The sequence below is a fragment of the Nicotiana sylvestris genome, chromosome 2, assembly GCF_000393655.2.
Source record: "Nicotiana sylvestris chromosome 2, ASM39365v2, whole genome shotgun sequence".
NCBI classification, from domain to species: Eukaryota; Viridiplantae; Streptophyta; class Magnoliopsida; order Solanales; family Solanaceae; genus Nicotiana; species Nicotiana sylvestris.
The window spans coordinates 13,558,395-13,581,199 of record NC_091058.1 but is presented as its reverse complement, the minus strand read 5'-3'; the positions used below and the strand labels follow the sequence as shown (position 1 = coordinate 13,581,199).

General features: G+C 37.3%; 2 protein-coding genes across 2 annotated transcripts; both read right to left on the bottom strand.

Moving 5' to 3' along the window:
* Nucleotides 1-1,080: 1,080 nt before the first annotated feature.
* LOC104225149 (DNA-directed RNA polymerase 2, chloroplastic/mitochondrial) lies at nt 1,081-14,314 on the bottom strand. Its single transcript, NM_001302591.1, is given in 19 exon segments — nt 1,081-1,569; nt 1,996-2,099; nt 2,178-2,292; nt 2,486-2,533; nt 2,623-2,712; nt 3,610-3,684; nt 4,117-4,269; nt 4,372-4,456; nt 5,893-5,963; nt 6,239-6,289; nt 8,288-8,704; nt 8,862-8,993; nt 9,137-9,250; nt 9,358-9,475; nt 9,569-9,627; nt 9,766-9,832; nt 9,915-10,048; nt 10,133-10,342; nt 13,266-14,314. Coding segments are annotated over 19 exon segments (3,063 nt in total). The 5' UTR covers nt 14,175-14,314; the 3' UTR covers nt 1,081-1,458.
* A 684-nt stretch (nt 14,315-14,998) lies between these two features.
* Nucleotides 14,999-21,167, bottom strand: LOC104225148 (uncharacterized). Its single transcript, XM_009776919.2, has 7 exons — nt 20,573-21,167; nt 19,178-19,214; nt 18,854-19,090; nt 18,721-18,768; nt 17,363-17,799; nt 17,155-17,240; nt 14,999-15,618 (listed from the first exon to the last, which is right to left on the bottom strand). The coding sequence occupies exons 1-6, from the start codon at nt 20,872-20,874 to the stop codon at nt 17,168-17,170; spliced, it is 1,134 nt and encodes a 377-aa protein (XP_009775221.1). The 5' UTR covers nt 20,875-21,167; the 3' UTR covers nt 14,999-15,618; nt 17,155-17,167.
* Nucleotides 21,168-22,805: the final 1,638 nt, after the last annotated feature.

Below are 22,805 nucleotides of genomic sequence, written 5' to 3'. Positions count from 1 at the left end.
AACCCGCATATACCGGCAACCTGCGCCGCCCCGCATCGCTTTTATGAAAAATATTTCAACCCGCCCCGCCCCACATAGCTTTAAACCCGCACCGTTCCGCATAGCTTTAAATCAGCACAGTCCCGTTTACCATCCCTACCCGTGATACATTTCTTAGACGATCCAAGTTCAATAATGCAGTCGAAATTTTGCATTCTTCTCTTTAAATTGTGGTTGAGGGTGGGTCCAGGAAGAGAGTTGGGTGTACTCATAGAACAATAGAAAAAGTTCGAGCTTTACAAGTACCATGCATGTATATTATACACCCTTAAATGGCTTACTCTAGGTGAATCAGAATTAATCGACTAGCAAACTTTAGATATCGGATGATAAAAATTAAATTTTAAAAAAAAAGGCATATGCACATATCACCATTTGCTTGCAATTACAAGCAAGTCACTTCACGGTTCACATTTAGGTACTTTCTTTTATTTTTGTTGCCTAACAACAACAACCCAGTGTAAATCCACAAGTGGGATTCGAAGAGGACCCCACTTGTCCAAGAACCAGAAAAGTATAAGGGAGAAAAAAATAAAAGAAAAGGGATGATGGAACTTTCAAGTACATAGACGAATTACTCCTCTGTCTGAGTTTACTACTTTTGAACCACCAAAAATTTTGTTAAAGAAAATACATACCTAAATGTGAGATAATATTATTCCCAAATAACAATACTACCCCCTCTACCCCAATGGAGAATAATTAAACATTTCTGGAAGAATTAAAGAGAGAGAGCATGTCCAAAACATGATATTAACAGATTTTGTTAGCATCTATACATAGGATTCACCACCAGAACATATCGCGACAATATTTTCTCAACTATTATACATCATTTTAATCTCAAACACAAGCCTCAAAGCTTGCAAATTTCACTCCATCGAAATCGAAACTTGCTCTCCCATAATGGTGGTAAAGCACAAACTTTTTCTATTTACAATTTGAAAATACAAAGAATACCCCCTGACGAGCAAGATACAGGAGGAGTTAAATACTTAGACCCGGAGATCATTTGCATCTTGCAAGAACAGCCTGCAAAACCCGGAGATCATTTGCATCCTTGCACCTCAAAAGCTTCTTCAGAAGAAATTAGTCCCCACAATGATCGTCTATTTCTCGACAAACATTCTTGGAACATGTCTAAATTACGAGACATCACATATTCTCCATATTCTGTCAGAAACATGCCGGGGAATCTGAATTCTCATTGCATACATGCTTGGACTGGAAACTTCTACCCCGGCTGCACTAGAGAGTGCAGGCTACACGATCGAGAAAAGAACCAGAGCGTCCCAGATTTGAGATCCTAATCATGTTCATATATACAATAGAATCTGCATCTCATCAAACGCTATGTTGCACAAGATGACACCGGCCAGTGTAGTAATTCAAGGGGTGTGAAGTTACACATGAACCCAATCAATTGAAGAAATAAGGAGATTCTAGAACATCTCGCATATCAAAGTCCCCACGTTCAGGTAAAGGTGGGAATAGCAATGTAGGATAAGAAGTTTGGAAGCTCTCCAACAACTGCCCAAAGATGGAAAGAAACAAATGAGCGGATAATGAAGTAACATTTTCCAGATTTTGACACATGAAACGCCTTAAACTAACATTAGCGAATGGTTCAATCCTTTGATCAATGGGACAGGTTCTCATTCTTGCAACTATTTCAGAAGGAAAAAGAAAGAAGACAAGAAAAAAGATGATAGACTTTGGATTATTGAATAAATCATTAAACTTCACCAGCTCCGCTTGATAACAAGAAAGAGCTGCAGTCAATCTATAGAGAATTATTTTTTCCAATGGTCAAAGGCTCGCAGGCATCAAAAAAATTAAGTTATAATGCCCTCTTAAATATTTGTTTAAAAGGTGGAGAGAGGATTCTTAAGGAAGAAGAAGCACTTGGAAATCAATAACATGATATTTGCTACTTTTCTAATAATGTTTACTTACTTTCTCAAGAATTGGAGCTTCATAAAGCTCTACAAACTTTTCTCTCAATATCCTGTTCAACTTATCAACATCGCATGCATGCGTCCAATACGAGTCATGAACACCTGCAGCAAAAAAATGCTTAATTGTTTTCCTTCTACAGAACCTGCTTAAAATGGGGCGAAAAAGAGAACTAAAAAGACCTGCAAAATTTAAGCCTGCCCTTCTGCATGCAACTGCAGTCATCATCATATGTGAACCATCAAGGGAGTGAATGAAGTTTGGCGGAAAAGCTGTCCTTTGCCTCTTGACCATTACCTGCAAAGGGCATAGAGTTTTAGAAAATTTTCAACTGGAAATTTGCCAAGTTCAATCTAAAGAGGAAACACTGAAGAATAATATGCAAATGAAAGTACAAAATGAGCACTCATTTGTATCCGTTCCCACCTTGTTGATATAGAGATCGAATATAAGATAACACGGAGCATGAGGGCAAAGACAAGAAAAGTACCTTTTCTGTTTCCCGTTGCAAAGTCAAAATCTGGAGAGACGTCTTAATCTGCACAAGATTTACCAAATAGAGATTTAATGACATGAGGATTTTGCTAGAGCATGGTGACCAAAAATTAACAACATAGTAATACTCACAAGATGTCTTCCAATTTTGCGGTAAGGCTGAACAACTGGAAGTCCAAGAGGAGTTGTCCATCTGACTGGTTCATTTTCAGAAGCAATTATCTGTTGAAACCTCGAGGTCAATGAAGGTAAACTGTAGCAGGAGTAAGATTCTAATGCACCTTCATCATTGTGATCAGATATTTGTACAGGATTTCCAGTCTCAATTTTTTTGCATCATTGAATAAGCATAGTTCTTCACTTCTTCTATAATCTGATAAGCCTACTTCAGATGGAAAATCTTTGACTGACCTTCAAATGCCTCATTGAAGAATTAGAGAAAACTCGGAACATGTATCGACTAAAACTGGATCTTGGGCACTATACCTAGTATAAGTTCCATCTTTAGTTCTCAACCCCCCCCCCCCCGGGGACTAGTACTGACACGGGATCTCTGGTTCTATGGAGTGAAAGAAATAGGAGAGCTTTTAAGGAAATAGAGGACACAATTGCACAACTCAAGACATATCACTTGTTTTTAGTTATTCTTGGAGCCATGTGATCCCATTTAGTGTTGATAATTAGGAGCATTTTGTTGAAACCATGTCTTGATGTAGGTTCTACCACTTTCTGTATACCAGACTTTTCCTCAATTATCTCAGTGAATCCATTTATCAGGAAAAAAACTTCCACCAAATAAAATCTTTGCAATCATGTGTCAAGAACAACAGGAACATATAATCATAGACGTACATGTCCATACTGATAGCTTTTTATCATCATCAGAAATGAAAGTAGAAAAAACAGGGTCGACCAAATTAACACAAGTAATTTAGACTAAGATAACTAAATGATGACCATTGAAGAGTTACTACACTGTAAGAGCTTCGTCCAAGAAGTTAGTCCGTCCAGTAATTGACACCATAAAAGCAACATTTTAACTGCTCAAATGACCTAAACAGAAGAGGGGCTGAACTTACAACACATATCAGTGGTGATAATGTAAGAAATTAGGCATACCTTAGCACATTCTCCGAGCCAAGTCATGATGCTGCGTGCAGCTTCAAACATCTCCCCTAATGCAGTTAACGTGACCTAATGAATGCATCAAAAGGTGTTGGTTATTGACCAAGATAAGAAGTAAGAACTTATTATATGATGTTTTTTTTTTATAAAAGAACTTATTATATGATGTAGTGAGCATTTATTCATTGGCAAATTCGTTAGCACTCTATAACCATCACGACACTGGCAATGTCCTTTTAAAGATCTTCATGTGATACAATACATCGATTATGCTTAGAGAAAGCAAGAAAGCATGACAGTGGACTATGTATGGGTGTGAACACACACAAATGGACAGGCATTTTCAGGCAAAGCAGAAACCAGATCCAACTGCCACCTGAAGTCTAGCAGTTCTGATTCTTTGGTTTTAAGCATTTGAAGAGTCAATTCTCAACTGATAACAGTTAAGCCAGGAAGGAGCTATTAAAGGGGTATAAATTATAATCTCCATCTTGCCCTTACTTTTGCAGCATAGCAAGCAGCACCAAATAGCTCAGAATCATCAGCAATTGCTCCACGCTCCTTTAACCTCCTCTTTATTTGATCACGAGCCCCAATGTAAGTGACCCCATAGACTGATGTCATCACAGTCTGCTTCACCAACTTCCTGTCAACCTGTCAAACCACTGCATTTCAACTGCCAACAATTGCAGAAATAGGGACTATGCTGTTGGTAATGAAACAACAGTGGCCTTAACAAGGTGAATGGTATGATACCTGATTAACTAAAACCCTTGCACGCACAGCGTCTGGAAATTCTGCAGGATCTCTCTGTGCATCTCTTTTCATAATATCAAGGACTCTGAAAAAATAGCAACATCAAAATATTGTTCACTGTGCCTTATTCCTCAATACTAACTTCCAAATGTTTAAACTTAATTAGCCAGAATTGGTATACAAAGACGAAAATATTCCAACTCAATGCTGCTTTTGACAGTTAAGAACTCTGAACCTATAAGCATTTGAACTTGTTATAAACTCCGAAATGAGTACAAAAATCTTAAAAAAGAAAGAGCTTCTAGTTCCAATTCAGCAATGATAAGACTCCATGGTGTATGTTTATTGACTCCTCCAAAACTTCATTATTGACCAGTTTTCCCATGCACATACCGAGCAAGTTTCTTTTTTTTTTAAATAACGTGGTGTTCGGGCCACTTGCGCGCACTTCAACTAAATGCCTACTACCTCCCACCAGAAACAGGTATTCAAGGCTTGGACGGATGGGAGGAAATCACCTAGTGTTTTTGTGTCCGCTGGGATTTGAACCTGAGAACCTCAGATTCTCAACCCACTTCATTGATCAGAAAGTTCAGTTAAGCATTCTAGATTTTGTCTTACACTATCTGATGCGCGCTGAGCAGTCAATTTTGAAGCCAAATCATGTCATGTTGGTTTGTTTGTGGCATATGGGTTCATTTTACAATTTATAGTGAAAAATTGTACTCCCTCCGTTCCAATTTATGTGAACCTGTTTGACTGGGCACAGATTTTAAGAATAAAATGAAGACTTTTGGAATTTGTGGTCCTAAACAAGTCCAAATGGGGCCCAGAGTATTTGTGTGGTTATAAAAGCTTCTCATTAAGAGTAGAATTGTAACTTTAAGCTAAATTGTTACCAAATTTAGAAAGGGTTCATTCTTTTTGGAACGAACTAAAAAGCAAATAGGTTCACATAAACTGGAACAGAGGGAGTATATATTTTTTCTTAGACTTTGGCGCAACATGGCTCCCTTTGATGTAGATGATAGTAACGCCATTGTTGACTTTCTTAGCTCAACTTGAAATAGATTTACATTTTGGTTGTAACTTAGCTCAGCATTTCCTTTATGCTGGTATTATGTTAAAAGTTACCCATTACCTATCCAAAAAAAAAGGTAATACCTTACACGTGCTGCACTGTTTTCTCCTCCTTAGAAAGTCACATGCAATAAAGCAAAGCATAGATTAACATTGATACAATTTTCTTTCTATCCCAATACAGTTCCTTCTCCCACACAACTATATAAACTACCTAAAGATTTGTTATGGCAGGAAAGGTCAATCTGCACCCACTCCTGACGTTATACTCTCTGGTCAGTGGTTTGTCAAATGCTAATGATTAAGTGTTCGCATACATTATGCTTAAACATGGGATAATTGTTCGCCTCACATGAAAGTGAAGGTCAAGACAGAGAATAGGAGCACCTCAAGGTCTCAAGTCCAATTATGTCTTAGAGGGAAGAGGATTGAAAAACTCACCTAGCTGCTATGCCAGAGTAAACATCAGCAGGTTTTTCTCCAGCAACCAAATTAACTGCAGCAGCTCCCAACTGAACAGATGATTGTCAACAGAAGAGTTGATTAAGTAGATGCCAGAGATCATTAGACTTTAGAGAATGAAAATCGAAGTGACAAATAATTCGTTTGGATTAACTCACAGAGAGAAGGAAAATGAACTCTATGCTTGAATTGATAAGATGAGAAAACAAAGCAAATGGCATTCATTGTAATCATAAGTTAATAACTAAATAATCACTCAAGAGATGCAACATGTACGGGTTTTTTTAATAAGAATGTCAGCACCATACTTCATGCTTTTTATTACCTTATCTCTTCCAAGGGCAGCATAATGTTGTAAACCATTGCAGGAACCATCCTGAAAAGTACAACAAAAGTTTATAAGATAAATTCTAATACATTCTACATACAAACTCAAAATACTACAGAGAGATTCAATCGCAGAAGATGAAGGACTTCGGCAGCAGGTGGTCTCAAAGCCATAAATAAATATAGTCTCTTCAGTTGAGAACTTATATCAAGTAATATCGCTCGAACAGCAGTTAGTTTGAGAAATGAATAGGTGTCCAGGTGCAACTTGAGTTGTAGCCCAACTCCTTTGTTCTACATATGAACTGACAACTTTCATCAACCTACATTCAAGAAACTGAGAAACGACCAAAAAGAATAATCCTTTTGTTTGAACCAACTAACGAAAATCTGCCAGCTTGTCCAAAATACGTTAGTTTATTATGGAATTCAAACCCCCCAAAAAACTGCTTGAGATACATAACCCATCAATTGACGAGGTAGGTAGTACATAAAAACATTCTAAAATCTTTGCAAATTTGCCAAAAATAAATTAATAAAATCCAAAGGCCAAATACATAGACAGCCCATTCAACTTGGCACTATTTTCCATTTTGGCATTCTATCTCTACCTTGTTCCATTTTGGCACTCCAACCCTATTTTTATGTGTCACTTTAACACAAAAGCTGACTAGTCACATAGTGTGAGTTACCTCACCTGGTAGGCGTGTGAGGCAGCTTTTTTTTGGCAAAACTCCTTCTCCAACGGTAATAAAATTTCTGTTGGCCCCATATTTAATCCCCCGATTTCCTTCCCCATTATTTCTTCTTCATTATTTCCTTCCCCATTCACTGTTGCCTTATCTTCATTCTCAAAGTTCCAAAGCTTTCATCCGATTTCATACCAGGCCATCCAGAAAGCTTCGAACTTTTGCAAATTTGTATTAAATTTCTTTTATGAGTTTATTTCATCTAAGCTTCAAGGTTGAAGTGAATCCATGTCTCAAAGAAAATTATTTTCTACACACACTGTTTTTCGAAATTAAAAACCCTTGCTTTTGTATCAATTTCCCAATATAACACGACAAAAAAAAAATGCATGGACAAATCGACACTTACTAGTACAAGAACTACATTAATAAACAGTAGCTACTTCTATGGCCAACAAAAATCAAAACTACTCTTTAAATCAGTCTCGAATGATGAATATGAAGAAATGATTGATGAATATGTGATTCTCGTCTTCAGATGATGAAGAAACCACTGATAATTGATGGGTTCATCATGTGTGATTAGGGATTCGGGAAGGAGCTTAGGGTACTATTACGATTAGGGATTTGTGACAGAGAGAAAATAAGAAGCGGGACCCTAATTTTACCCAAATACAGTCGGTTTCGGGTATTTTAATATTGACCCGTTTGACATGAATGAAAAAAAACAGGTGGCAACATTTAATTGAATATTTATTACATCTCAAATTTGTCTATACACACGCGCTATATTTTTTGCACTGGGTTCAACTTTTGTGTTAAAGTGACACATAAGAAACGGGGTTGGAGTGCCAAAATGAAACCAGACTGAGATAGAGTGCCAAAATGAAAAATGGTGCCAAGTTGAATGGGATATCTATGTATTGGGCCAAATCCAAATATATCAGTGACTTCCACATAAGACTATGTGCTCCCTTATAATCATACTGACATGCTTTTCATAACTCAAAGCAATGACTTGAAAAGAATTTGCAAAGTACGCTCAATGTGAGCCAAACATCAAAAGGCAATTTTTTTCTTTTTTTGAGAAATGGTAATGTGTAATCAGCATAGCACTAAGGAAGTGCAGTCAAATACGTACAAAGGGTTATCTGAGGCAAAGATAGAGCCCCACAAATATGCCTAGTCTATTCCTGTGGGGTTTTCATGAGTTCTAGCATAAATTCTGCAGTATTTTCATATACTTCTTTACATCAGAATGAGTATAGTGTTGAATTTGTCCTCAAAGGTTTCTTTCTCTTCCAAAATGTCAAACAGACAAATTAAACGTGTAGGACCCTATTAGTAGTTAAACTTACCTGGTGCACAGGAATATGAGAAACTGACGTCTCTGGGGACGAGCTTCTGACAGCTTCACTAAGATTAATGCATACAGCCAGGCACTGAAAGGGATCCTCTGCATTCAACCACCAGCGCCTTCCTTCAAGTGGTTTGTCAGAAGAATCAAATATATCATCCATGTGATTTTCAGTAAAACCTATTCTACCCTCGAGAGATAATTTCTCCACACCACCAGCAAATAGATTTGCCAAGTGTATCTTCAACCAGCGCAAGCCTGACTCTCCAAGAGGACGACCTTCGGCAAACTCCAGGACACCCCGACAGATATCAGAACCAAGATGGTTTAAATGTGGATGCATCGGGTATGCACGACCTCGGAAATCAACGTTGTGCGGGTAGAAGAAACTTTCTTCATCTTTCATTTTACGCGCTACCTGTCAAATCATGAAGAAGCAAACCTCAGGAGGAAAATCAAACAGATACAGAAATTAATTGCAACTGTGCCCGAATAAGTTTTCTATGTATGTTTCCAGATGTTATTGGAAGTATTAGTATCTTAAAAGATAAACGAGAGAAGCAATTGGAACCCACAGCGAGTTTGAGCTCGATGTCACATCGTTGTGAGTGCCTTTCTCTGTTCTCTTTCTTGACAGATTTTACTTTCCACCTCCACTTCGTGCGTAGTGCCTCATCTTCTGTATCTGGTTCTTCTGGCAAAGGGGCCTGAAAACAACAGAAATTACAGCAATTGCCAGTTCCTTCATCACAAACCATTTACACAACTTATTAAATTCATTTGCTTAACAATGAAAATGAAAGTAGCTTTTGAATCTCAATCGGATAGTTAAGAGAATAGAGTAACTAACATCATCACGGTCAACCAAATCAGCCAGCCGACCGCCACCAGCCCATATTCTATCAACGACAGAAAGTACCCTTTTGTTTATCCTCCATTTGGTATTTCCCAGAGTATCAAGAGCCTGGATACAAATAAAAAGGACATGAGCCTCAAGTTTCATGATATGAGCAAACAAAGGAAACATACGATCCTCAGATTTAAGATTGAATAAATTATTGGTCCATGAACCTCAAAAACTGGTTGCAACTGGTTCCTAGAGGCTCTCTTTACCGCTTCACGTTGTTGTCTTGCTCCATGTGTCCGCATTACATATGAAGGCAGATAGAGGTGTCCACCCTTATCATAACTGAAGACAGATAAACAAGATTTAGATAAATCTATTATATGGAAAAACAAGATATAAATACATATTACATACATAGACAAAAAATTACTATACCCTGTCCACTTCACTGGAGGCACCAACATTGGCATGTAAGGTATCACCATGTGCCTTGCCTACTTGCAGGACAAAGGTAAACAAAACAATGAGGAATAGTTCTCATATCTGGTAGCTCAATTAAACAAGCGTAGCTAATAAACAAAAGAAGCTTTTAAATGAGACATATACCTCCTAAAGAATAAATAATTACTTACAGTTCTTTCAAGCCCTTTGAAAACCAGTTCGTCACATTGGATAATACCATATCTTCTGCTGGCACTCCTGTAATGGAATAATACCACAATAATCATCAATTGGTTGTCACAAATAAAATCAACTGAAAGTAAATAGAATGAACCAGTACTTTGTTTCTTTAGCCACAGTTCTAACACTGTGTACAAAGGCAGGTCGAATGTCAGGTGGATCAACTGCTAACTGATTAGCAGGAGGCTGTATATAAGCGGTCTGCAGAAGCAGATCAATCAACCGGCTTCCAACCTGGTGGCAACAAAGGTACTGTTAAAACTTCATAAATAACAAAATATTGAATTTTCAACGACATCAACAAGGGTAGGCCCAGACCTTCGCTCTAGCATCTTGCCCCCAGGGCTTTGAATCGTCTTGACGTCTCACTATCTGGCCCACTGCACGTAACTTCTGCTTTTTCATCAGATTAGTGACTTTCTTGCGCAGTTTCTCTTGTTCTTGAGTGACATGTTCCCCATCTTCCTTTTGCTTGTCTTTCTCGGCTTTCTGCTTCTTTGTTTTCTCTAAAAAGTTGTGTATTCTAACCTGGTGCATGTGGAAGTGCAAGATCAGCTCAGGTACTGTCAAATAGAAGTCAGTCAAACAACAACAACAACCGAGTAAAATTCAACAAGTAGGGTCTGGGGAGGGTAGCGTGTACGCAAACCTTACCCTTACTCGGAGGAGTAGAGAGGATGTCTCCAATAGACTCTCGGCTCAAAGTAGATCAGTAACATCAACAGAAACCAGAAAAATAATACCAGCAACGTAGAAACCAGAAAGTAGAAAGACAAGCAATAACAACAAACAGTAACAATGGAACGGTAGTACAAACACGAGGAAGTGGTATGGACACAATATGAACCCAGTACGAAGTAGAAAAATGCTCAACTACCTTCTAACCTTCAACCCTAATGCTCGACATCCACACCTTCCTATCAAGGGCCATGTCCTTGAAAAGCTGAAACCGCGTCATGTCCTGCTTGATCACCTCTCCCCAATACTTCTTAGGCTGCCCTCTACCTATCCTCATACCCGACAAAGCTAGCCGCTCACACCTCCTTACCGGGACATCCAGGCTCCTCCTCCGCACGTGCTCGAACCATCTAAACCTCATCTCCCGCATCTTGTCCTCCATGGGAGTCACGCTTACCTTCACCCAAATATCTTCATTTCTAATCTTATCCAGCCTAGTGTGCCCGCACATCCATCTCAACATCCATATTTCTGCTACTTTCATCTTCTGGATATGAGAATTCTTGACTTGCCAACACGCAGCCCCATACAACATGGCCGGTCTAACCACCGCTCTATAGAACTTACCTTTCAGTTTCGGTGGCACCTTCTTGTCACACAATACGCCAGATGCTAGCCTCCATTTCATCCACCCCATCCTTATACGGTGCGTGACATCCTCGTCAATCTCCCCATCCCCTGGATAACCGACCCAAGGTACTTGAAGCTTCCTCTCTTGGGGATGACTTGTGACGCAAGCCTCACGTCCATGTTTGCTTCCCCCGACACGCCACTTAACTTACACTCCAAGTATTTTGTCTTAGTCCAGCTCATTGAAACCTTTAGACTCAAGGGTCTGTCTCCGCACCTCCAACCTCATGTTAACGTCGCCTCGCACCTCTTTAATAAAAAACTATATCATCAGCGAATATTGAATAACATACACCATGGCACCTCCCCTTGAATATGATGTGTCAGTGCGTCTATCGCCAGGGCAAATAAGAACGGGCTGAGCGCAGATCCTTGGTGTAATCCCATCACAACCGAGAAATGCTCTGAGTCGCCTCCCACTGTCCTAACAATAGAAGTCTATGTCCTCTTCAGTTTATCCCACCATTTATTGGACTTGAAACTTGACATAGGGTAAAGCCAAAATAAGCTCTTTCACCGGTTAGCCAACATAACACCATAATACACTATCCAATATGCTTGAAATCTATCTTGTCTAACATATAAAGATGTCAACAGAACAGTTCAATTTATCACTTACATTAGATCTAACAAATAAACAATATTGAATATTCTTGTTATCAAGAGGAACCACACGCACCAATACAGTTTAACCCATCAAGCCAGAGTTAGTTAAACTACCCTGACACATTTACATCACAACAATAATTAGACATTTTGAACATCTTGCGCAAATTTAGAGGCTAAAGTATGACATATTGTGCAGTTATTATGACCAGGCTATGATTTTGAAACATGCAGTTCATTTTTTGATACTCATACTTCAGAGCCTTTTTCCAAAAGTTGTGCACTTTGGACTGATCAATGAATGTCGCTCCTCCTTCGACCTCCTTGTTCTTTATTAAATTCATTTTCTTTACACCTCCTTTCCAATTTATAACCCTAAAATTCATCAGATCTTTCTATCGAAGAACCTACAAAGGTAACTAGTCTGCCATTTGATAGGAGTGACGGAATCTAATCATATTTGTTTCACTAAATATGCTCCCATACACATGAACCTGCTGAGCTACATCCAGCCAAAATCAAAGCAGGTGAACATTTACATTCAATTTTTTTCTGGAACCACACTGACAGTGTCAACAAGGCAAGCGAAATTTTCTAGACCATAATATTCAAACTGGTAGCATTGACTTTTTTGTTTGCCCTATATCATACGTCTTTAAATAAAGTACTTGTTATGCCAATTAGGTCAAATTTGCAATGATACTATCGTGGAAGCGTTTTTTTTTTGGTTAACAATGTAACATGTATCAGCATATTAATAAATCTTCAGCACAAGTTGTGCTGGAAGCCAAAAGCTGAAATTTACAAAAACCTACAAGGCCCACTATTACAATCCTTGCACTTCTTACAAGGAGTCTAGTACTTGTAAAATTGACTCTAAATCATCACTATACTCTGCTTTACACCAAAAACAAAAAAGAAGAACACAATTCATCTTAATTTACTGAGTAGAGCTAATTGTATCCTCAAAGCATCTTGAATTCCTGTCCTTCCATATTGTCCACCAAATAGTTGCAGGGTCTAGATTGCAACTATCGTGCAAGCATTTGATGTCACTAGATTGCAACTTAGCTATTTTCTTGTTGACATAGATTGCTAAACAGAAATATAGAATGCTGAAAAATAATTTGCCTTCATATTTTTAGATGCTTAAGGAGTCCCTTAATTAATCAAGACGGCAGTCACTCCAGCCTAGATTACTATTGCCCTTTGACCAAAATGAAATTTCTATTACATTCATATATATTTTCCCATATGCGATTTAAGGATCCTCCCACTTTCACTTCAAGCTTTGGCAGTTCCACATGAACTACACCAAAGAAGAGGGGCTGAATAACACATAAGAAATACTTAGAGAAAATTCATAATGCAGCAAGTTTGATGCAAATTTTTGTGTTCTCTATATCACGCAGAGAAATTTCATTTACTTACAACTGAGATTAGCAAACAATAAGAGATAAGCTTCAGGCTAACTAACCTCCTGTTCGATTGCATCACCAATAACAAGCGCAGCTTGTACCACTCGTGCAGTACCATGGTCACCACCCGTCATCAACAATCCCATCAACTTATGCATTGTGATAACTGCCATCATATCTGCAGGTAACTGATAAAAGTACTTAGCATAAGCTGCTTTACTCTTCCCTTGACTACATAATTCCTGCTCTTCAGCTATCTTATCGCGCAATGGCTCAAACCATCCTAAAAACAATGACTTCACATAAGGCAAATTGGGTGCTAATTTCTGCTCACACATATCAAACAAAAGCTCCTTATACTCCTTTGCTGCTTGTTCCCATGCCTCTGTCTCTACTTTAACTTGCCTCCTTTTAAGTGTTTGATACTTCCTATGGCCCATACCACTAGTCAACATCCTTTGCTTCCGGCGCCTAAAAGCAAACTGCTTTTTCTCTTCTTTCTTCAATTCTGTTAACAGTTCGTGAACTTCATCAACCACAGACACATCTTCTTCAGCATCAGTGGAAGATACTGCTACAGCCTCAGCTACACTAGCATAGCTCTTTCTACAGCAAAAATTGTTATTCACTTGGTTTTTTATTAAGGGTCTGCTCAAAAACTCATCCCCAGGCAAATATTCGCCAAGATTCTGAAACCCCATCACAATATTTGAACAAGAAATTGGAATTAAGGATCTAAATTTCGTATTGTCCTTAAAAATTGAATCTTGACCAAAACCAAGAAAGCTATAAGTACGATTCTTGGAGCTAAAAAGAAGCTTTTGTGGGGTTCTTGAAGAGAGCTGTTTGATTATATTTCTCCACATAATAGGGGAATTGTGATATGGGTTTATATCTAAACCTGTGGGTTTATCAGTGAATTGGTTTAGTTTGATGGTAAGGGAAATGGGGGTTTTAGTGCTGGACATCAAATTTGTTCAGAAAAATTTAGGTTGGAATAAATATAAGAGAGAAGTGAATTGATGGATCAGTAGAAGTGCAGAAATTCATGAGACTGAAGTCTGAAGGGTAAGTAGAGGAAAAATAGGGGAATTTGATATTTGATCTTTCAGGGAGGTGGCTATAGAAGTGAACCGACTTTATAAACCCTCCTTAAACCTTTGGGTCCGATGTGGCTAATCAGCAAATCTGTAGCCTGTGCACTCTGGTTACTTTTTGACACTTTGTTATATTTCATCTGCTTTACGGGCTAGCCTCGACCAAGCGACACGTGTATGCCTCTTTCAGAATTTTTGGGCGAAAGTTTTTCTCACTAAGAAACAAAAAGAAAAGCCATAATTTGGATTTTTAATGTATTTTGGATGTGAGAATTTCTTTTAATATGGTTAAATAATTTTTAAAATGTTTATCAAAATGGGTGCATAATGCTTGATACAGTTTTGAACCAAATCTTTTTCCACTTAACAAGCACTCACAGATTCAATGTAAACTTCTCGATGCAAATTCAAATTTATCGAACTCTAAGCTGGTATCAGATATGTGGATAACTAAAATCAAACACTAGCAAAACTTTTAAGAACTGCAATACTATAACATACTATATTTCTTTTATATTTTAGGGGGAAAAAATCTAATGATTTGCCAAACAGCTAAAAAGTCCTTGTAAATGTAGATAAATCGAGGAGGGCTTCGTACAAAGCCAACATATGTATTGACGACCAAGCCAAGATCGAGGACAAAACATGTAGATGATCCTCAACGTGGCGAATTTCCGGTACGTATTACTCGACACTCGTTCAATAAAAGTGTTACTTATGATACAGTAGTAGTTTTGGAAGGAAGAGTATCTTCTGACGACAGTTAAAATACAGGTTGTCTTTAGGAGAAAAAGAATCTAAAAATAAATCCAAAACCAAGTTCCCTGGCCGATATAGCTTATTTTAATTCAGCGTCTGCTACAACCGGGGCGCAGAGTAACAGGTTAAGAGCATATGTCCAGGGTATTCTAGTATAACAACATTTCCCATTGGCACAGGAACGGGGACAGAGGAAATGGTATAAAATAACCAATTACAAATTGAACAGAAGAAAATAATTTGTTTTATAGCGCTGATCTCCTACGTCTTAACATATAGATCTCCTGTGAAATTGGTCATATAAATAAAGAACATTTGTAATGGGTAATATATATATAACCACCCAACCTGAAGGGAGAAACCCCAACCACTTTTCCCTGGTTACTACCCCATTCATCCAAATTGTAGGATCTCCTGTGAGCTATATCATGCGAAGACCATTTTGGTTTGCCGTGGTATCTACAACCAGTTTTTGCACTGGAAGTTCAGTTGAGCTCAGAAGCATGCACATCCTTGGTAGAAATTCCAGCAACGTTGCATGGTATGAAACTGTCCACTGAGATCAATCGGATAACTGTAAGCAAAAGAGTTCCACAAAACTCTATACTAACAAAACATGCAGGTTTAGGAGATCCGTAAAAGCAAAAAATGGGCAGAAGTTGAAACAAAATCGTTACAATCTCAACTAAACCAAATGAAGCACTGATTAATCAAGTAATACATTCTATAATCAACCAAAACACTGTTTATTTTTTATTCACACCGGCTCATCACAAGGGAGATTAAGTAGGGATGTGGGATCTCCATGCACTGCTACCAGCAAAACAGTGCGAAAATGTTGCCTTTGCAAATGATCAGTGGCCTGCATTCTTCCTACAAAAGGGCCAAATCCATGCCTAAACAACAAAGGAGATTCTTTCTGTGATTTCTGCACCTTATTACCTAATCACCAGAAATTACTCTTGAGGTGGTTCTCAGCCAACTTTTCAGAGATTAAGGTTTTAACTTTAATCTGAATGCCTTATTTCACAAATATTTTAGATACTTTTGTGATAAATTAACACCTATTGCAGTGATTTATACTGCACAATGATGTAAACGTATAGCAACCACAAGAACCTCAATTGCACTTAATTTCAGTTATTCTTTAAAGGTTTCAAGCTGGATGATTCATCAACAAGGCTGGAGGCACCAAACTACAGATTACACAGACATAACCTTCAGCATCAAATATATGGAATTGTTCCAGAACAAAAAAGCAACATATACTCCATGAAACTAATGTTAAAGGTGAAAGATTCCCCATTCTAGCATTTTGGCAGGAGAGTCAAATTTTAGGCAATCAAGAGATAAGATAAACAGAATTGATTTTAGTCACAGAATACCAAAAAGGAGTATATACAGCACAGGTTTGCCAAGTTGCACTTGCCAGTTGCCAAACAACTTCTTCAAGTAATTATCAAGATTTTTAGCATTCTTACTCTTTCATTAAAAGGGCTTTGCTCATATCAAGATTATAGGAAAGAACAAAAAACGCACACCCTCACAGCCAAGATACATCATACAACAACAACCCAGTAGGATCCCATAAGTGGGGTCTGAGGAGGGTAGAGTGTACGCAGACCTTACCACTACCCGGAGGGATAGAGAGGATGTTTTCGGGGGACCCTCGGCCTCACAGCCAGGATAATAGATAAAATTTCTTTGCTTTTGAATTGTAAAAAATGTCTGATAAAGGAAACACATTGCTAAAATGCATACGAAGATCAGATCCATTCTTCATGACTGTACTAAAGTAGGTAATCAGACTAACACTGGGTTATTTGAGGTGAATGAACCTAGCCCAAGGACTTCAAACATCGACCAAATGGCTCACCAATGTATTACTAGGAGAAGATGTAAAGACACCAAAACTATGAAGCAAATCAAGCATGAGAAACAACAGAAAAAACATTTAGTTTTTCCTGGGAACATATTGCATACACGATATAGTCCGGAGAAGGTAAAAATCGAAGATGACACCATAAAGACCAAATAAACAACCAAATTGCTCAAAAGCCGAAGGTGGAATTGACTATCCTTTTAGACTAACCTTCACAAGACATTCAGACCTTTGCTCCCACTGGCTTGAAGCAGTCGATATTGCACAATACAGCAGATCTCATCATGTCACCAAAACTGCCACCAGTTGCATCCATTAGTCATGAAAGCAGTTATAGCATTTAATACAATATCAGGCTATTATGAGTTAACATCGCGGTAAAGGTAAATTGAAGTACTCTTAGTAAGGGTAATCTAACCGGTCAATGCTGTTTCTAGATTTCTCTGGTTGTTCCATATTATTGTTCGCCTTTTCTGAGAGATCCAAACTCTTGCTTTTCTTTTCCTTGCGGTCCACGCTAGATCTGGATTTATCTCTTCGATCTGTGCTTGTTCTAGGCTCCCTCTTGTCTGCACTTTGCCTAGCTTTCTCTCTCTGATCTGTGCTTGGACGAGGTCTACAGTCTGTGCTGCTTCGAGGTTTATCTATTTGGTCCGTACATAGTGCAGATCCATTTCTAAAAACAGTTGATTTCTCAATAGCTGATATGAACTTCTTCAGATGTTTTATGTACTCAGGGAAGACCTCCAAATCACAATGGTTACCATTTTTAACCCATAATGGTTCATATTTCTGCTTGGATAGCTCAAAAAGTTGTTTGCCGTGGGAGCAATCAACTACATCATCTGCAGTACCCTGGAATTTCTCGAAAAAAGTGCATATATATCAACTAGAAATTCTGAATCCAAGAGTTACAATTATATCACATCCGGAAAGCAGAATAATTTGGTCTTTAGAGAAGGCACACCAGAAAACAGGAGACTACTATAATGCTATAGAAAAATTAATTGTTTGGCCAACTTTACAACGAATTACTGATGATAAATTATGAAAAGGAAATCAATGTTTCTACATGATACTACTCTTTGCCTTTGTAAGACAATAACTCATATTTCCCTGTCCTATTTTGTATGGCCTGCATTGACTTGCATGAAGCTCAAGAGGAAAAGGTCTGATTGAGCTACTACATGAGAGTCTTCAAGACATCTGTGAACGAAATGGCTGGAAATGTAAAAAGGAAATAAAGATGTATACACAAATTCAAGATAACATAAAATGGTGCTATAATATATATATATATATATATATAAGTTGACTATTTAAATGTGGTGGACTTATGCCATTCACAAAAAAGAGGTCATATGTCAACCAAAATAAAGGAACACGAACAACCAACCAAACAGAAAGTCACGGCCTTATGATATAGAAATTTATTAAGAAAAGAAAAAGGTTATAAACAATCTAAAATCCAAAAAGAAAGAGGAAAATGCAGAGGTGAAGATTAGCAGGGCACAGGTGGAGTAGAGGCTCGTAAGTGGAAGCTAAATGGGAGAGATCTGGAGGCAGAATTCCGGACATTAATCCAACCTCTAATCTAGTTCCACCATAAACACAATCAAGCAAGGAAGATTTTACCTACTCCAATATGCATAATCAGAATGACCCTAATATATCCAAAGATCACAGTTTAACCACTTAGTTTTGAAATTTATGATACAACACTTCAATTTAATATAAAGAAATGTAGAAAGTTGAAGAAGAAACATGAATACTCACATGAATAACAAGGACAGGACATTCTACCAATGGTATTTTGTCAACATTCTGCATCGTAAAGAAGCAACTAATTACGCAATGAACTTAAGTCCTTCAAATAAACTTTACAAACTGCTAGAAATATAATGTTAACCTTATATATGTCAAACCAATATGTTCGCTTCACTGGATACATTACACGAAGTCCGGAGAGTATTGGGCTGTGAAGAACCACCGCTCTCAATCTTGACAATCGCGATGCCAGATCCAATGTGGGTCCACTCCCAACTGACTGTCCGTATAATATGACATCTTCCTCTTTCACCCCATATGTCTCTTCAAGACATCTATATGCAGCTTCTATGTCAGCATAAGTGTTCTGCTCACTTGGCTATAGGAAAATAACAATATAAGAGTTTAACACTTTAACCTCAACAAATCTCCATTCTAATTTATCATCCAAATAAATCTTTAATACCTTGCCGGTAGACCGTCCATACCCTGAATAATCATATCTGCCAGAAGAAAGGTTTAAGGTAATTTGAACTTCAAAGATGTATAAGCCCACTAACGTGGTTTAAGATCAAAATTTTCGCTGTTCAAAAGGACAAGGATAAGCAGCTTTTCCAAAACTTACAGTAAACTTTCCTCCAAGTTTTATTAAGATTTACGCAATCAGGTAAAAAGGACGAAAGGAAGCAAAACGCAAGGGAGAAAGCCAGTGGGCATCTCTCACTTTTTGGAGATCATAAAAGTTCTAACTAGAGGTGAATTTCCAAGACGATACATGGGCAAGGTCTAAATGTTACTTGTAAAGTCCACGTAGTCCAGATGTAAGAAAAGCTTATCTCTTACAATAGCGAAACAAGCTTTGTCAGCATTACTTCTCGTTCACCAGATCTGACTGGAAAAATAATCCTAGCTTTCATCAATCTATCATCTTAACTTCAGCTGTGCCATAAGAAGACAAGTTCTCAACTGGTCTGCTCTTCATACGAAAGAACATACAGAAAAGCATCAAGAATAATGCTCCTTCGTCCGAAAGTATTTGATACCATTTTATTCTCATACAACTTCTACAACTTTGAAGAAATAAAATAACTTTCAATTATTATTTTTTTGATAAAAACAAATGAAAGATATTTATTTCTTCAAAGTTGTATGAGAATTTCAAACTTACAATGTGATGTTTTCTCACAGAAACTAGCTTTTTAACCATTTATAAAGCATTATCTTCCGCTACTACTACTATTATTCACACACACAAACATATACATTTAAGTCAAATTAATATCCTAATTTCAGTGTCCAATCAATAAGATGGAACAGAGGGAGTATTTCAACTTCAATTGTGCTATGAGAGCATAAGTTTTCAACCAAGTCTTCTCTTTGTATCAAAGAACATAACAAAAATTCAAGGATATTTTTTTTTATGAATTTTTTTTTATGAAGCTACTAAGAGATCACTAAAAACATGACACTTGAGCAGAATTTTTCCTCATGCAATCGCTAGTTTATTTTCTGATGCAATCACTATGCCTAATCTGAAGTTGATCAACTGTATTTTTCTGATGCAATATAATCACTAGTTTAGTACCCCAAATCTGAAGGTATATCAACTGTATTAGGCTTTAGGACGCTTAATTGTATATCATTCATTAGTAAGGATAGACACAAGCAAAGTCCCAGACATATAAAAAGAAACTTATAAACCAACCGCCTTGATGTATACACTGGATTCTACAACTGAAACAAAAAAGTCACTGTTTCATTCTCAGCGGACAGCAAGACATCTACTTTTCACACCAAAAAGAAAAAAAAATTACAAATAACTGCAGTTAAAAAACAATATTATGAGCATGAGAAATTATACCCCATCAAATTGACCCGGAGATGGTGACTAAGTTCAGTGAATAACTCGTACATCTGTCCCAGATCAGCAGCGTTACCGTGCGAGTAAAGCAGCGTCAACGTCGCCGCCGGATTTTTTACGTACACCGCCACAATCGACGTTCCTCTCTTCGTCGGTAGCCTCAATACGTCGACGTTTTCCTTCGCCGGCACCTCAGTCATCTTCAATTTCCCCGTCGATTCTTCCACCACCACTCCATAAGACGGCGGATTCGGCGGAAAAAATGCAAACTTTGCTGCCATCGATGACGTGACTCCCCCCATTATCACTTCCCCTATCTGTAACTATATCTATAAATACACACACACACACACAGTGTACTGTATGAAGCAGTGATCAGTGTAACTGTGTAAGTTTAGGATCCACAGACTTTTAGATTTGTAACGCTAGGGTTTAAAATCGAATCTGTTAACTTATGGTAATAATCTCAATTTATGTGATACCGTATAAATCTACGGCGATACGTATAGATTTGGCTGTGTGCTGCGTTTGAACGGAGAACGTACAGAAAAAGGAAAAGTGGAGGGATTTCCGGCGTTAAAATGGAAGAGACCACGTGTAATAAAAATGCTGCTTGCGAAATTATGTGGTACGCTGCCGTTGTACGGAGGACAATGTACTACTCATGTCTTCGCTTGACACGTGTTGGCTTGGGTTTTACAGGTCCGTTGATAGTACAGACATGTCTCTTTTACTGCCATGATGGAGAAATGAGTGATACACAATTTTTAATGATAAATTTCTAAAATTTAAAATAATTTAAGTGTGAATTTTTTTTGTTTTCCCTTTATTTGTAACATGATTTTATAGACAAGTGTACTGACATTTTTTACAATATAAAGTTTTTTTTTTTTTTACTATATATGTAAAACAAGTTTGCTAACGCTAAACGACGGAACTCAGCTTCTCACTGACTAAACTTTAAATACTATACGAATTGGACCGGGATTCCCTTAGCTACTTTGGTACCAGTAGCTAAACTAAAAATAATTTCAAGGGTATTTAATTTTGAAAAGAGTAAAAAAAGATTCCGACAAAGAGTATTCAATATGTGTTATATACCTCTAAAACGTAATATTTTATCTATATATACAGTGCAATTTTCCGACGAATGGTGGTCAATCCATATGGCTTCGCCACTGTTTGGTACATATATTTTGTATATAGAGTGGCAGCATACCATCTTTAAAAAGAGTTTTACTCCCTATATCTCATATTATGTGTCGTGTTTCCTTTTTACGCGCCCTTTAAGAAATATTAATTAGGAAAGGGATTGGACTATTTTTTCCTTATTTATGTCTTAAGATATAATCTCTGTATATTAAATATTTATTCTATTTATGTGTTATTTCCATCTTCAAGAACAATTATTACTAATGGTAAAAAAGGAAAAAAATAATCAATTTTGTCTTGAACTTTTAAAATGTATAAATAATTTAAGATAATTATTTTTAGTAACCACGACTATTAATATGAGACGGAGAGAGCAATTCCTCATAATTAATTGCATGTTTTTAATTCGTACTCTTGTGATTAAATTATCTAATTTGATGCAAAAGCCAATATTGAGTTTGGTAAAGGAAGTGTGAATGATTTGGTAATAATGGGGTTAAGAAACATGGGATTTTGGAGGGTTCGAAAACAACGGGTTTGAACAGTGTTTGGATTAGACTGTCTAAAAGGTTATCATGTCTGTCTAAAAGTCATTTTCGGTTGTGCACAGCTTATCGTGTGGTGTATGCTTTATTTTAATGAAAATGAACTCTATCCAGCTTGAATTTATAGTCACGTCTCAGTCCACTATTAATTCAATCCTATTTGAATAAAATGATGGATACCAACTTTGACAATTTGAATGAAATAGAAACCCATTTATTTGTAATTAAAAAATAAATAAAGATTTAAACAGAGATTAATTAATTGTTCTTTGGTAAATCTTGTATGTATATTGTTGTGAACAAGTTGTACCACTCAATCTAACATGAGCATAAATAACAATAACTTATGACCATCATTATTCTTTTTTTTAATTAATTTTTGTAATTGTGATGTCGGAACCAGCTTCCGCACGAGGTACGTGCTACCTTCCGCCAGCACATGTACTAATAATTCTGTCCACCAAAACTTAAATATATAGAACTAGGTGATACTTTCACTTCTATTCAAGCCTTGGTGGATAGAATTAACTGGAACA